This window comes from Centroberyx gerrardi, chromosome 1 (assembly GCF_048128805.1).
Source record: "Centroberyx gerrardi isolate f3 chromosome 1, fCenGer3.hap1.cur.20231027, whole genome shotgun sequence".
In the NCBI taxonomy this organism is placed as follows: Eukaryota; Metazoa; Chordata; class Actinopteri; order Beryciformes; family Berycidae; genus Centroberyx; species Centroberyx gerrardi.
The window spans coordinates 33,255,290-33,271,509 of record NC_135997.1 but is presented as its reverse complement, the minus strand read 5'-3'; the positions used below and the strand labels follow the sequence as shown (position 1 = coordinate 33,271,509).

Here is a 16,220-nt window from a genome sequence, read left to right as displayed (position 1 = left end):
GAAACAACTTAATTGCATAAACGCAAGCCTACAAAAGTGTTTTAAAATGTGATTTAAAAAGGATAAAGCGCCAAAAAAAGATTGATCAATTTGTTCCAAAATTATAATCTATCTATTTGAAAAAAACATGACACCTAGGTAAAAAGCACACAGCGCAATACTCAAATGCTTACCAACCCTTTTTGCGTATGATATGTTGGTCAATCTGATATAATTCCCTCAAGCAGGAAAAAAATAAGATAACACGTGTGATATACACTGTGTCACGCATGACATCATTCACACCACTGTAGCTGTGGCGTGATTGATTGTCATCTAACATAGAACTGTCAGTATGCGTCATGATGCAGGGAGTGGGGGTTCGCGGAGGCGGCTGCACCCTCTTTACATGTCGGGGGGAAAAGGCTGGTGCCCCTCTCCCATAGCCGAACTGCACGTCCCGCACAAGGACACGGGTTTCCTCTTGGGAGTAGTGGATCAGCTCCGGACTATTTCTCTTCCATCACAAAACTGTCAGAGTGCCATGATGCAGAGCTTACTGCTTTTAAAGGGAAGGAAATGGGGTGATTTAATTGGTCATGACTGAAGTCAGGCCCACCACACCTACTGATAATGTATTCCTCCTAATCCAACCCCGTTTCAAACCGTTGATTCTTGACCCTACTCTTAAAATATATTATGGCTGTTCAGTGGGTGCCCCATCCACTTGTATTTGTACTTTTGTACTTGATGCAAACCCACTTAATAGGAATGTAATTTCAATGAAATGAAAAGTTACACCTGTGACTCACAATGGGTCTAAGACTGAAGTGGACCTTTAATCCACAGAGGGCCACAGTGCTGAAAATGTATTTCCCATCATGAAAAAAATATTATTTAAAACTATCCTCGCTGTTGAGTGCTACCCCATTCTTTTGAATCAACATTTTATAAAGGCTTTTCAGTTCGTGGAGGTCTAGTGGAGAATTGGCGGTGCACAAAAATGGCTAAACATACAACTGGCTGAGGAAAATAGATATCTGAAAGAGCTAGTCGTGGTTTGGGTGTAGGTCAGTTCAGTAGGCTAATATAAAAGTGAATAATAGTAAATAGTAAAAGTGAATAGACAGATTTGCCTGCAACCTCACAGCTGATGTGTGTGTAGACCTGGAGCGGGAGATTCATTTGTCAAAGCAGGAATATAATTAAATATTTTCATTTTCTCCTTGTATGGACCTTGCAGCAAAACTATGTAAACATGATTATTTATGTTCCTAATTCTCACTGTCTCAGTATTTCACTTTTAAGCCTGTTTATCCATGCTTCCCAATATGAGACCTTGCTTGCCAACTTAATGTTATCATAAAATAAACATTATATGCAAATTAAATAAACAACAAATATGTATTACAGACACAGATGAAGTTCTCTATTCTATATAATCACACAAGGAAATAAGCAGTGAATCCTTTGTTTTTTTTTATTGAGAAAAACTGAGGTTTGTGTATTCGACTAATCATTCTTAGTGCAAAACCTTAGGCGACATCCCAGAATTTCAGTATTATACTGTGCCAGTCCTTGCACCCACCTCAATCCACTTACAAATGCCCAATATGTACTAAATAGTCCAAATTGTACCGTAAGTAAGTGATCAACTAACGGTAGTTACATACCAGACACAATTTCACAAGGCAAACAGTTTGCCTCCATTCATTGTCTATGAGAAGCGAATAACTGTGTGCACATGGCATGATGGGATAGGTAGCGATGCAAACAAGGCCCGCAATGCGATCAATGATTTGATATCATGCAATTATTATGCAATTGAGCACAACTGTCACGGCACAGGAACCAATCACATTTGTGCAAAAAGACAGAGCAAAGTGACGCAAAGCGAAGTGGTCGTGCTTGGTCTGCATGGGCATAGAGATATAACAGTAGAGGGGACATGTCATAGAGAATTCCTATTCTGGAATGGGACCATATGGCAGCCATCTTACCTCGGTACACTTCTCAGCTGACTGTCATTGGAATCAATGGTGAAAGTGGCTTATGCTGCCATTATAATGCTAATATTTTTTTACTGAGACATCACTATTACTTTTTATTTAGCTCACTGTATGCAAGATAACTGTGACTGTCTAAAATGGTACCAAACATGAGCATTTTTCGTAGTCTGTAGATAAAAATAGCTAAACTATGTTAAGTAATTATGTTTTAAATCATAAAGATTATCTTCTAGAAGTATTTTAATAGTGCAATACTTTACAGAAACTATGAATCCTATTTTCAAGAAGACTTTATAATTCTCAGATTTCTTTGGTACTCTTTGGTACTGAGTAGTTGTATTAAGAGTATATATGAAAATCTGCTTATTTTTAATGTAAAACCCCCAAATGATCTGTTGTTGTAACAATAGACAGATGTTGGCAGCAATTAAATATCAACATCACTGAAACACACCTAACAATACACCCAGATAAAATATACAATAAAAGGCAAATGTAATGCCATTAAGTGGTTTGTGTGACAGCTTTAAGCCAATTTAAGCAGGTAATAATGGACATAGGCCCTCACTTTTTTTTTTTACTTTATTGGCATGACATTTTAGCCTACAATTAAGATTACAATCCATAAAGAAATAATTTATATAGATGCCATCATGTAAAGTAGGCTACTACAGTAAAAACAAACATCTCTACACTTGAATCAACTTAAAATCCACAGTAGCCTATACAGATATGCAAATGAATGTCCTCTCTGTCTGCCACCACACGCCACTATGTCTCACTTCCATCATTAAGGTGCGTCTTGGCAGAAATAGCCTGCAATTCATTTTAAAAAATCGCCGCCTTTTCAGCAGCGGTGCCGCTACTGAGTACTATACAAATACTATAGAAAACACTATAGAACGTATTTTTAGCATGGCGGGTCGCGACTTTACGGCGGCGACCTGCCACAGTAGAATATAAACACTGGTTGGACATAATGCTGAATGATGTGTGCTGATTGTTCTCAGAAACAAGGTGTTTGTATGGCAGCAGAGAGCTAGCCAACTAACATACAGCTGAAATGTAAAGATTACATCTAACAGCTAACTAGCTAACACATACCGTTACAAACTGTTTCAAACACAACTCCAGTCTGTTGGCTACTACTAGCCAGACATGTTGTGTTTTAAGTTGTGTCAGTTAAATTTAGCATATAAAACAGCCTCTATCTTCTACTCTACTGACATGTGAAAGTTGATGCCAGCTTCTCTGGTCTCTTTGGTCCTTTTAGTGCAGCAGTTTGGTCCAAATCAGGACAACAGTGGGTGCTTCCCATAGATAGCTGTTGTAGTTGCTGGTAATCTGTACCCAGGTAAGATGGCGGACGGTTATCCCACAGTCTATGACGTAATGTCCTCTCTAGTGTTATATCTCTAGGTGCATGGGTGAGTTGTTAAGTGACCAGTTAGGCTGGCAGATTGGCCACAATTTCCGTGGGTGTAATGCTGCCATCAAGTGTTCCTTGTAAACTCCTACTAGAGATCGGAAGTACACAACTTTAAGTAAGTCAGAAATACGACATGTAATTATGCATTCATGCTTTTGGTTGGAAATACAAAATGGATCCCATAGCAATGTTTTTTGAGTGGCTGTGGATGTTTTACTTGTAGTCATTGTAGTTATTCTCACTTTCAAGTAGGAACAAATCACAAACAATTGGTTTTCAGTAGGCGATTTTTAGCTAAATAGCCAGATGGCTAGTTTCGCAAAGCACCTGTTAATGTTAACATGCTACTGTTAGCCACCTCCTTGTTAGCCACTACTAACGCTAGCCTCTACTAGATATGTTACCTAGTCTGTATCAGTCTGTTAAGGGCAGCGTGTTATGACAACAGGACAGTGATAATTAGCTAACTAGATACTATTGTTGTAGTGCTATTGTACTATTGTTAGCTAGCTAACAAGCTGGCATTATCTAAACACTTACTCTATCAGTGTGATATGAGCAGTTCCCAGTCAAAAACAGCACAGGAATTAACCATGTCTATTCAAATTTGTTGATGGCCAAGTTGTATGTTTAAAAACCACAGAACTGGAATGGATGCAATGGGCCATCCACTGTTTGCCATGGTGATATAGTAAAGCATAGCATGGTGATTATGGAATTCAAGGGGTAATTGCTATGGCATCAAGGCAAGTCTGGGCATTAAGGCCATAAAGTCTGTCACACTTGCTTGAGCATCTTGCAACTGTGCAGATGTATCTGTTGCATGAGTGCTTAGCAAACTCAACTGAAAGGTGACATCAGCGACAACGCTGACTGTAGAGAAGATTGTACTTCTCTTGCTAGCTCTTCTACTCAATAGCATATTAGCAATTTATGGCAGCAAGGCAACAGCGACCTCTTGCCTCAGCGGAAGCTAGCCTAACGGTACACAGAAAAATGGCCGCCGCTCCAACCATCCAGGAACGTTGATTTGAATGGGAATGACCGTTCTAACCATTCAAGTTCTGTGTTAGAAATGCAACCTGGAGCCAAGGACCTCCAATATGGTCGCCAGAGGGTGTGTTACATCACCTGAAAGCCCTCTATACAACACACAACTAGTCTCAGTGCAATGCCCCCCCCCCCCCCCCCCCCCCCCGCCACCACACACCACCACACACCACCATCCTTCATCCACACCCTTTCTGCATAAACTAAATGAATACCAGTAATTAATTTGCACACCTAACATCTGGCACCAGCCTGAGGGTCATATCTATTGTTCTCTATTGTATCAACAGAATGAAAACAAACTAAAACAAAACGTAAAACAAACAGCGTAAAAGTAATTAGTGTGTGGTGGTATATGTCTGAGGCGGTTTTCAATCGATTGCAGCATTGATCTGGCCAAGTTAGAGTTGTGGTGGAGCCCAAAAGTGATTATAATAGGCAACTCACTGTTACTTGACTGCTGGGCTGTTTGCATCGCTCTCTACCATCCATCCTGATCTCTCTCCTCTCTCTGTCAGACAGCCGCATAGTAGCTCCATCACACAATAGCCGCCTACAAGCATCTACTTGACAGTATGCAAGAAACAAAGAGAGAGAGAGACAAGATGCCTCTGATGTCCCTGAGATCCTCTTCTGAAATTTGTCATACTCAATGTTGTCTTAATATTTAATGGGCAGCGTTGCAGTATAGGCCCGCTTACATACTGTCCAGGACACAGAGGTTGTGCATTCATCTTCTTTATCACGTCATTGTCTTGCTCAGCTTCCCCATTTTTCACTGTCAACATCCACTTGATTCTATCTGCCGGATTGTCAGTACAGGTAAATACAGCATGCTATCCTAACTTTATTGTTTTTTCGTACTTTTTTGAGGCAATGCTTACTGTAACAGCGCTGGCTTGCTCTCAAATGAAGCCTCAGGTGGACATGTGTGAGCAAGATGGATGAATTACCGGAGATGCTGGACATTTCTAGCGCAGCAGGAAATTGATGCAATGAGTGGGCCAATACAGACCGACATCAGCTATTGGCACAGATGCAGACCGCTCGTAATCACTGTGATTGTGGCCTACTCCATTTGAATCCATAATGCCTACTCGATCTGAATATATAATGCAGAAGTGGACTTAATTTGGGGGAACTGCGACAAAAGAGGCCCAGTAGCCCGAGTAAAAGATGCATGAATTCTAGCGCATGGGCGGGCTTCTGTAATTTCGCTGTCAAATTGCAGGCAGAAATACTCGAGGAGGCCTCACTTCTTGCTCGCTTTCAGGTGAGATAAATACGAGCAATTATCTAATGATCTTTCAAATAGCTTCCTTAAACCCCAAGTGGGAGCCGTCTGATCAATGCGCCCTATGTACCCTTAGAGAAACTACATAATAAAGAGACACAGCGTAGCAGATCTCTCCCCTCAGCTGACTCCACGTATTGATCTGCAGGGAGGCGCGCGGCCCGGCAGAGCGCGAGTTGAAATTACACAAATATTACATTGACATTCCACAAAGCAAACGAGTGGCACATCACTGATCTTCCCAGGCAGAAATAGTCCACCTGTCGTCGCGGCAGAAAGACAGCGGTGACAGAACATGATCACAGTGTTCGACTCCTAATGAGAGTATCTCCTCCTCGGTGTGCAGAGAAAATGAATAGACGAGGCTTCCGGGCGAGGGCAGAGTGAAAGACGGATACAGACGTACATGTCAAGCTGTCAGGGTTTGTAGACATGCGTGTGTGCGTGTGTTCGTTGGTGGGCAGGCAAGGAGTAATTGATGAATGACAGAATGAGCAGATCTGTTGGGGGAGTGCCTTTATGGCTGTGGGCTTTATTAAATTTGATTTGTATAGATTTTCTATAGAGTTTGAGCCCATAGAGACATTATTGTGAAAAAGTTTAAGTTGGCCACCTTTTATGCTGGTAAGTTAGAGATGAAAGGAGTTCTCAATTCCTCACAAATGATGTTGCTGGTATTAGTGCATATTGGTAAAGGTGGACTTCAGTGTAGCTTGTAAGTAACAGAAGTCATCCCAGTGTAAAAACTAAGGAAATTAACCTAAAAAAAAAAGAAAAGTGTATTAAGTGAAGAGGTAGCATTTGTCAAAAACCTCAAAAGAAAAAAAAAATTTAAAATTAAATTAAATTGGTCATCACCAATGCTAACTTCAGCCTGCTCTCCATCAAGGTGTATTGGTACAGACTTAACTGATAACTGCTACAGTCCTATAGCTATGTCTACTGTCCTATAAACAGTCTTATATTTTCCAGCATTAAATACTACGGTGCTATGAAGCGCTGTTTATTTCCAGTATAATAAGAGAAAATGTTATATCAAGTAGTCCACGTGCGGGGGGTGGTTTTATTACAAAATCCAATGATGAGAAATATTCAAAATCCTTGAAACACACATTTATTATAAAATATCCCTTGTTCAGTCCAATTTGCAATTAAGACTTCTAATTGCATGTACCATGAAGGAAATTGCTCTGTGTAATTACAATTGGTACAGACGGAGCTGAAATTTATGAGAAACGATGAAAAAATTAGTACAACCTGCCTTTTACAGACTCTCATAGCACATGAGAGGGTGGTTGGTTAGAAATGATATTAGATCAGGAATATTGCCGAGATCATATCTGGACCAAAGGCTACGGTTACACTTGAGTACATGAGTTTTGAGATCTGGAAGATGGGATTTTGTGAGATTGCATCGCTGTGTGCCCACGCCTCACCTGGAAATGGCTGTCATGCATCGCCTCTACCTGTATTTATTTAAATGTGTCTCTCTCCATCTCGTTGCTTGTATGCACATGGTGGCTGGATTGCATCCCAACTAAAGAGTATTCATATCACAACATGAGCCTGACCACTTTCATATCTAGTTGTGAAGATCTAATAGAAATGTGAGCAAAATCTGATTTTTGTGCATCCAGTAATGTCTTTAAAGGAGACCTCCTCCCTCAGATACTTTGCTTTGTTGTACCCACTTTCCCTCAGCCTGCTTCATATACTTCTTCAGTTAATGGTTTCCTACGTTTACCAGAATGCCTTTCAGCAATCCCCAGAGAAGGGGCATGAACTTGTTCCTTTCATTCAAAGGGGGGAGTATAGACATATAAATGTAGTTAGCTAGTCAACTAGTATGTGAACATTGAACACTCAAAACTCGACATCTTCTAGCTGCATTGCATTCTGTTTGAGGCTAATGTCAGTGGAGAAATTGGTCTCTCTGCCTCTTCTACGATGGATTTCTCCCTGTATGATTGTTGAACGTTGTTGTGAAATGTTGAGTCTAGAAAGAAGCCCTCGCTCTTTGATTCTGAGGGACTGACACCAAAACCTGATGTTTAGCATTGATGCTTTAGATAGCTGAAAACCTTTCTGTGATCAAACTCAATTGTAGCTGCGCTGGAAACATCTTGATGTGATGTCAGATCATCCACGCTTGGCCAGCTATACATTGGAATAAAATAAATACGCCACCACAATACGAAATGGGCCCAGAAATGCAAGGTGCACTGTCAGTAGCTGTTATTTTTAACAGTGTTTTCAGATGGATTTTTCCTTTATTGCGTCCTGGCGTGATCACATGTTAAAGTCGCATTGAAACAACAAGTGTAACTGTAGCTAAAGTCGGCCTGTCAGTGGTTCCCTTCTTTATCCTGAACTACCCAAAGTAACCCTTTCCCTGACCTTATCCTACAGTTTTTGTTCTTGCCTAAACATATTATTAAAATTGTGAGTGAACACAAATTGCCATACGTAAGATTCTGCTTGGACGAATATACTTGTGCAGCTTTTTGTTAATATTGGGCAAAACCATATGCATTCATTTTCTGAGACAGTCTATGAACGCAATAACAAGAACACATTTATGTTTGTATAAATCCATCCAAAAGCCAATCCATACAAGGCTGCCAAGAAAAGTATTGAAGTGATACAGAGCCTGCTGCACCCTTTCATTATTCTGGGAGATTTGATCATCGTGATTTGAAGTCATCAATGCACAGATTATATCAATATGGTACCTGCCCGATAGAGAAAAATAAGTCTCTGGGCTTGTGTTGTGAATACATAAAAACTCCTTTTAAAATCTAAAGCGAGGCTCCACGGTGGTCGTCTCTAACAGAATGTCTGTGATGTGATGCTGAAGCGAGCCAACATTTACCAGGCGAGTGAAAGTTAACACCACTCAATTTAAAGACGATTTAAGCTCCATTGCGGACTTTTTCCTAAATACATACACATTGTTCTAAGAAACCCCATCTGAGAAGACAGCAGTTGTTAGACACGACTTCATATAAATTACAGAAATGTCAAAACTAGTTGAGTCGAAGACCAAAACAGTCATCCTGATACATTCTCTTATTACATTATCTAGTGCAGTGGTTCTCAACCTTTTTGGCTTGTGACCCCTTAAATCGAAGCGATGCCTACACACAGGCAGCATATGCAGAGTGGCGAACAGTTCATCCACAGAATGATTTTCCCTTTTCAGGTCCTTTCATCCAAAATGATCTCCCGACCCCCCGGGGAGGTCCGGATGAGAACCACTGCTCTAGTGAGTGAAATAATAGCGAAATTAAAGTATTCCTCATTTTGTTGGGGACCTTCTGGAACCCGCTCTAAAACCCCTGCTCTGCAAGTAATAAATGTCAGTCTTAATTTAGCTCTGAGGGCGGAATCCACTAAATCCTTTAGTCCTTTAGTGGAGAATGTATATTCTGGAAGAGAATTGCTTTATTTGATATGACCAAGGCCGTGATTGTTAGACGTTACAAGTTGCGAAGCACATCGATTCTTAGTTTTGTAGCCTATTCGTTCTCGTATTTCCGTATTTCGTATTTACTGTGGTTTTAACAGGCGTGAGTGATGATAATTGTCACTGAAAAATCAACACTTACTCACACTGGAAGGTTTGGGATCCACTATCCTAGACCATAGGAATAACATGAAATGTTTAATTCCCTTTAAGGTTTGCACTAATGGCTTGGTTTTTTGACATTCTGCGATGATTCTGCTATTCCCACGAGGGTGCTTCAAGTGTGTCCCAAGTATGTTTAAACCTTGTGTCAACAGGTAGAAAGGCTTGCTGTTCAAGAAAAAAAAAATTGAAAGAGAGTTCAAAGCTGAAATTCAAAGAGCTACACTGAGATACAAGGAGAAAATTGAAGGGCAATTTAATAGCCAGTGGAGTGATAAAAAATGCATGTCAAAGCCAACAAATCAGTTAGCTTGAATGGGGTCAATACTGAAATACTAACCAAGATCTGGTAGATCAGCTCAATGCATTATACTTAAAATCTTCTGCTATTATGTCCTTATCTTGCACTTATTTATATGATGCATAGGTATTTTGGTGACAGTATTTGTTAGATTGTGTGGGTGCTGTGCCTTTAACCCTTCTGGTTAGACGCTTGGACTGTTTGCAATGTGGACGTTTAAGCTCGTTACACCGTCGCACCTATTGTAAGTCGCTCAGGATGAGAGCATTAGCTGAACGCCTAAAAGGTAAATGTAATTGTAAATGCGATCCTGTCTTAAGCTGCTTTTTTTTTCCCTTCCGCCGGCTCGCCTGGAGGATCTTGCACCGCTGATTTTAGAAGCCAGCAATAGACAGACACGTCCTAAAATTTGCCGATGATTCAGTCGTTCTGAATGTCCTCCAGGAGAGTGACGCAGACCGTTGGCCAGGGTTGGAGGACGTTTTGTGAAACGGTGTGACAGCTGCTTCTTAGAGTTACGCTTAAACGAGACCAAGCGCTGCCTTTTTGGAAAACTAATATTACTCCTACCCGCCGTGTCACGCAGGAGCCCGGTATCGAATTTAACAGTGCCAACAACAGCCACAGACAATGAACATAACTTTCATTGAGAACATTGAGATACAGTGTAAAAGGGGAGAGACATTGAACTTCTATTTTATTTTAATTTATTTTAAAGCAAAACATCTAAATTTAGTCACACCTGATTGAATCTACTATGTTTTTCATTCTCTTGAAGCCATTTTGACCTAAAGGCTTCTGCTTAAATGCTTGAAATTAGGTTTTTAGTCAAATAGCCTATAAATAGTGAAGTTGATCCTATGTATGAATTTCTTTCCAAAGCCTTTGCCTTTCCATCAAGGCAAAGACTGGCTACTTTAAAGAACCTAAAATATAAGATAGTTTTGATTTGTTTAACACTTTTTTGGTCACTGCATAATTCCATTTGTGTTATTTGTGTCCAGAGTTTTGATGTCTTTACTGTTATTCTAAAATGTGGAAAATAGTAAAAATAAAGAAAAATGTGGTGTGTCCAAACTTTTGACTGGTAGTGTATATACACATCATGTACAGTACATCCTATACTATGTCATATACAGTACATACTTCATATACATCATTTACTGCATCATATACATACTAAACATCATATACTATGTCTTTTACATATAAAGTCACCAGTAAATGGGCAGGTTGGACTAGACAAACATGGAAAGTGACTCAGTGCTTTGCATGAAATATTGAGCTTCACAAATTATGGAATCTTCAAAATGAATAAATTCCTCCAAACCATGGAGTCCTATGAAAAGGAAACAGGGTTCACACACACACAGACACACAGATTTTATTGAATTTGCAAATCAAAGGTGAAGTCTACTGTTTGGCTCGGTGAGAAAATTAAACCTGAGGTAATATGCTGATAGTGTAGCAGCAGTCCTGCGTTTGCTTGGTCTGTACATGTATTTGCTTGTGACACATTTACGGTGTAGATCTATCAATATTTTATGTGGATATTATTGTTTCTATATGTACTGTGGCTGTGTTTTATGTACTAATGCTTACTACAGCTCAGCGCATTTTTCCCTAGGGTGTGAAATTGAATTGAATTGCTATGAAATGTTGACAGATCTTCGTTGGATGTGTCTCATTTTCGTCTTTACACTCATGACAGGATGCATTCCATCCTGCGGAGAAGTAGGTGTTGATTGCATATGTGTGTGTGTATTGACAGCTACCGGACGTTCGTCTCAGAGGACGCGGGCCCCAACACACTTGTTGCCACGGTGCTGGCCAAGGATCCAGACGGCGACGGGATCACGTATAAAATCACCATGGGAAACGAAGAGGGCAATTTTGTCATCGACAGCCAGAAAGGTTAGATGTGTTGGATTTTTCCTCTGCTCTTTTCTTATGTGTTATCCTTCCTTTCTTCTCTTCTATCCTTATTTCACTAACTGTTTAGCTTTTCTTTTCAACTTCGTCTTTCTTCACATGCTCAGAGTTTCCCTTTAGTTCAAACTTATCCCTACCAGTAGAAATATTTAAGGACAAGGAAGATGTGAAGAGTTCAAAGTTCATCTTTCAATGTCTTTTAAAAATAAAGAATCCAGTCTGTAAAATTGTTATTTTGTCAACCATTAACTTAAATAGCCTGCTGCTCTTTAACCCTTTTGTAGAATTCTTGAATGTGGCTGCAGTTCACTGAGAATCTTCAGTTTATTTTCTTACTCATTTCAAACAAACAGCTCTATATATCTCAAAAACAATAAGACATTGACAATTACAAGTTGTTTTCACTTTAAAGAACACATTTTCCTCTTTAATTTGGTACCAAATATCTGGCAAAAAAAAAATAAAATCATGCATAGTTTGTCAGACTGCATTTTATCCAAGACATTTAACACAAAGTGCCCTATTTTCATGTATGTGCACTGCTTTTAAAGGGGATGAGAGGAGCTGATTTGATTGGCCAAGATTGACACCAGCACCTATACCACATAGGTCAAGTGATAATTTATTCCTCCAAATCCAAAGAATCGGGAAAAAAAATCCACAAAATTACCACTTTGCCAGTGCAAGGTCGCTGCACTTGATCTGTGCTAGCACAAAAATCTGGCATATCTCTATGAAAGTGTATAAATAATTCATTGAATTCTTTCTTCAGATGGTACAAAGAAACTTTATTACTTTATGGGCGTAAGTGTAAAAGTCACCATATACTGTAAAAGCAGTTTACAAAATGAAAAATGTAAAAGGCAACGAATCATAGCCTATAATCACATCCTATTTATTTTTACTTAGGTGTAAATCATACAAAAGGGATACACTTAATGATGCCAAATAAGATAAATATTCAACGACAGATTAAATAAAGACTAAAAGAAGAGAAAGTCACTTCAGGTCGAGATTACAAGTATGCGATCCACAACGTTTATCTCCTTCCTCTAGTGTCAAACTGCACAGTATGACAACAACACTGATCCCTCTTACTTTAACGCTAAGCTTTCAAAATACAAGAGAAAACTTCCCATACTTCATCCCCACAGAGAAGTGTAATAAGATCAGACAACAACAGTCGCCAAACGTATATGGAGAAAAGTCGCCGTAAGTCTTCCCTACGGACTCTTCCATGCACTGCCTCCCAGAAAACAGAGTTCATCTCCGGCAGTGAGGACTAGGTAGGTCCCGCTATGTAGTAAAGTTGATTGTGTCTTGTTTTATTGAACAAGAACAAGCAGTTTCAATCAAAAAAATTTTAACCCAGAAAAACTACAAAATGTCAGTTTCACCATACATATTTTTCTGTTCCATTTCATCAATAACAACCATAAAGTTCCCCATGAAATGAACTCCCATTAGTTTTACCTCCTGGAAATCAGTGTATCTTTAATGGTGAGCTCATGCTGCACCAGTAGGCGTAAAAATACATTTCTAACCGTCAGATTTTTGGACAGTCCCGCCCCTCCACACCCCTCCCATCAAATAAAACTGCTTTTCTCTCCCTGACTGATATCCCATTGGTTTACACTTTACACTGCATTATGTCCCGCCCCAACATCCCGTTTCAGCAGGAAATACATAAAATCCAGGAAGTAAAGATGCTGTTTCATGGAGTCTTTAAGTATCTATTAAAGAAATCTTGTAACTCTCCATTTGCGATACATTTTAAGTGACTGGGAAATGATGGGCGCTCTTGGAATACAGAACTCAAGACCATTCCATGATATAAACTTCATACTTACGCCACAAGTTCCCCCTATAGACTAGATGATCTGATTAGATGCTGAAGCACTTTGCGGCATAAATTTGCACATTAATGAGGAAAAATAGTGGGACATTAGGCAACTCAAGTGCCTCTTGTAATTTTGTGCAATCTGGTATTTCACCTACGATAAATTAGCCCAAACCCCGAACACTCCGCTGGGAAACGGCGGTTTTCTTTCCCCAGTTGCCATATTTATATAAACTTTACCTTCTGTAATTTGTCAAGCGTGCCTCAGAGGCTCGCGAGAATACGCTTTACATTCCTAACCCTCTCCATAAATCCGCTGTTCTGCGACACACGCCCGACCAGATTGTCCCTTCGCTGCAAGGAAAGCACGTGGAGGATATTTGAGTCCAGACGGGGGTCACATCGCGGAGACGTCGGCCTAATCAGCGCGCAGAGGAGCGTTTGTGCTTTTCCCACCGCGTCTGCCTCCTTTATTACAAAATGCCATCGGAGGTTTACAGTCACGTCTCGAGCCTTCTTCTGAGGCTTCCACGCCGCGAAAGCCAGGAGAAATCTTGAAATAGGAAACTGGGTTAAGGATGGGGGAGGGGGAGGGCGGTGGCGGCGGGGGGTGGGGGGGGGGGGGTGGGTTCTCGGAGTTGAGGAGGGACGGCGGTGAAAACTAATTTCATAGCCGTTCGACCCTTTTGTAAATTGCCACCTCCGCCGCATCTGCATATCGCATTAAAGGGTAATACGATGACTTTTACAAATTCAATTACTCAAAACTTCAAGGCGCAATTTCCTCTGTTCACTAGCAATGACATTCACTGTCAGCTGATAGTGGCGGTGGCTTTATCGAGCCGGGAGAAGACTTCCAGCTCATAACCAGATCCCATCGGCCAGGATCAGATGATGAGCATAGTCCTGCTTTGCCATTTAGATAATTTGGTCCTTAATTGCTCGTGCATTAATTCACATGATCAAAAATTCCCCCCCGTGGTTATGTCGTTATAAGTTAACTTTATTTATTAAGTTTGCTTAGTCAAACTTTAGCTTTGTATTGAAGTGCAATTTAGACACAAATTAAACTTTTCTGTCTAGTGGGTGGACAGCGTTGTATCAGATGCTGACATTTTCTTTATTATTGTATGTGCATGCTGTCTGCAATGTGTCATTATGATCTTTCCAAAATTATTATTAGCGCCAATCGACAGGATCAGTGATTATTAGCATCTATTGATGTAATAAATTATTCTGTTGTAAGATAATATCCAGCACTGGGCAAGTTTATTCACCGAAAAATCACTGCGGCGATACAATACAAAGAATTATCAGATATCCGTCTTATTCATTAGTCCTTATGGAAAATTGGAAGTGGGTTTTAGCTAGATAGGTTGAAGTTAAAGTGAAATAAGCTGCATTAAGACAGTGTATAGGTTTACTTAAACAAAATGATGTACATTATACATGCAAACCACTGGTGGGTCTAACTACTGTGCTTCTGTATGACTACCATCATAGCACATGACCTTATCATGCACGTCCTTAGTAGTAATGGGTTTACAGTAAATCAAAATTGACCACCAGTCATGTACATGCATGCACACATACGCACACACACACACACACATGCAGACAGACGCACACACACACACACATGCAGACAGACGCACACACACACACACACACAAAATCGTTACACAATTTTGTCCGAAGCGAAGTGTTAGTGCTTGTAAGATGACCCAATATCTTGTTTCAAAGAGCCCAATATTTGGCCATTAAAGCACCTTTATGATTCTTCTAACAGAAGGAGAGAAATATGGATCCCGCCCACCCTCTCCAACCCCCTCTCTCTCTCTCCGCCGGTGATGAAAATCGTTTATTGCTTCTTCTCCTTCTTCCCCTCCCGTCGCCGGCTCTCCCACTCATCCAAAACGTCGGACAATCACTCACGCGATTGTTTTTTCTCTCTCTCTCCCTCCTGGCAGCGGCAGCGCTGCCGGCCTCCCTCTCCATGTTAATTTGCCTGTAACTCACCCAGGAATACAGTGTGTTTCCCCGAGATTTAAGGCGCCCATTAGGATTCAAACGGGCCAGTCAATATGATGATCACGCTCTTCCTATTAAAAGCCATAAATACAGAAACACCCGCTCCGTGGGAGAGGGGGAAGTATTTACCGAGAGCTCGGGGGGAAATGTTGGCGCCAATAAACGGGCCTTTATCATTTCCTCTGTTTATTTATTTATTTATTTTTTCTCGCTGTGAAGTTTTATGGCGTTTTTGGAAAGCGGTGTTTCCTCGCGGGGTTCTGGGGCCGAGGTTTGTTTTCTACGACGAGGCCGAAGGAAGAGTCCGGGATAGCTGGTGACGGGAGGGGGGCGCGTTGGTCGCCCTGTCGTCCCGCTTTACTTCTAGAATTTGGGATTTCCTCCTGAACCGCTCCTCTCCGATCTGTCGTGTTTGGCCTGACGCGCTGACCTGTGTCTGATCCCAGGTTTATGTAACAAGCCCGCATTGTTTTGCCCTCGTTCTTCTCCCCGGGTCCCTCTGGCGAATACGCAAATACATTGCTATTTTCTCTCTCTCTCTCTCTCTTTCTCCAGCTTCTTCTTTTTCTTTCACTCTCTCTATATTTCTCTCCCTCCCGTCATTTCTCCCCACCGCTCTCTCCTCTCTCAGCTCCATTCGGCATTTTTTTTGGCGTGATGCTGATCGGAGGTAGCACTCCCTCCCTCTCTCCATTCTCTAACCCCCCCCTTTGTCCTCCCTTTGCCG

General features: G+C 40.8%; 1 protein-coding gene across 1 annotated transcript in view; it reads left to right on the top strand.

Moving 5' to 3' along the window:
- Positions 1-16,220, top strand: part of LOC139916098 (neural-cadherin) — a 293,386-nt gene that overhangs the window by 97,346 nt on the left and 179,820 nt on the right. Inside the window, exon 7 of the mRNA XM_078288504.1 lies at positions 11,462-11,604. Within this exon, the coding sequence (XP_078144630.1) occupies positions 11,462-11,604 (143 nt within the window). The remainder of the gene's footprint in view (positions 1-11,461; positions 11,605-16,220) is intronic.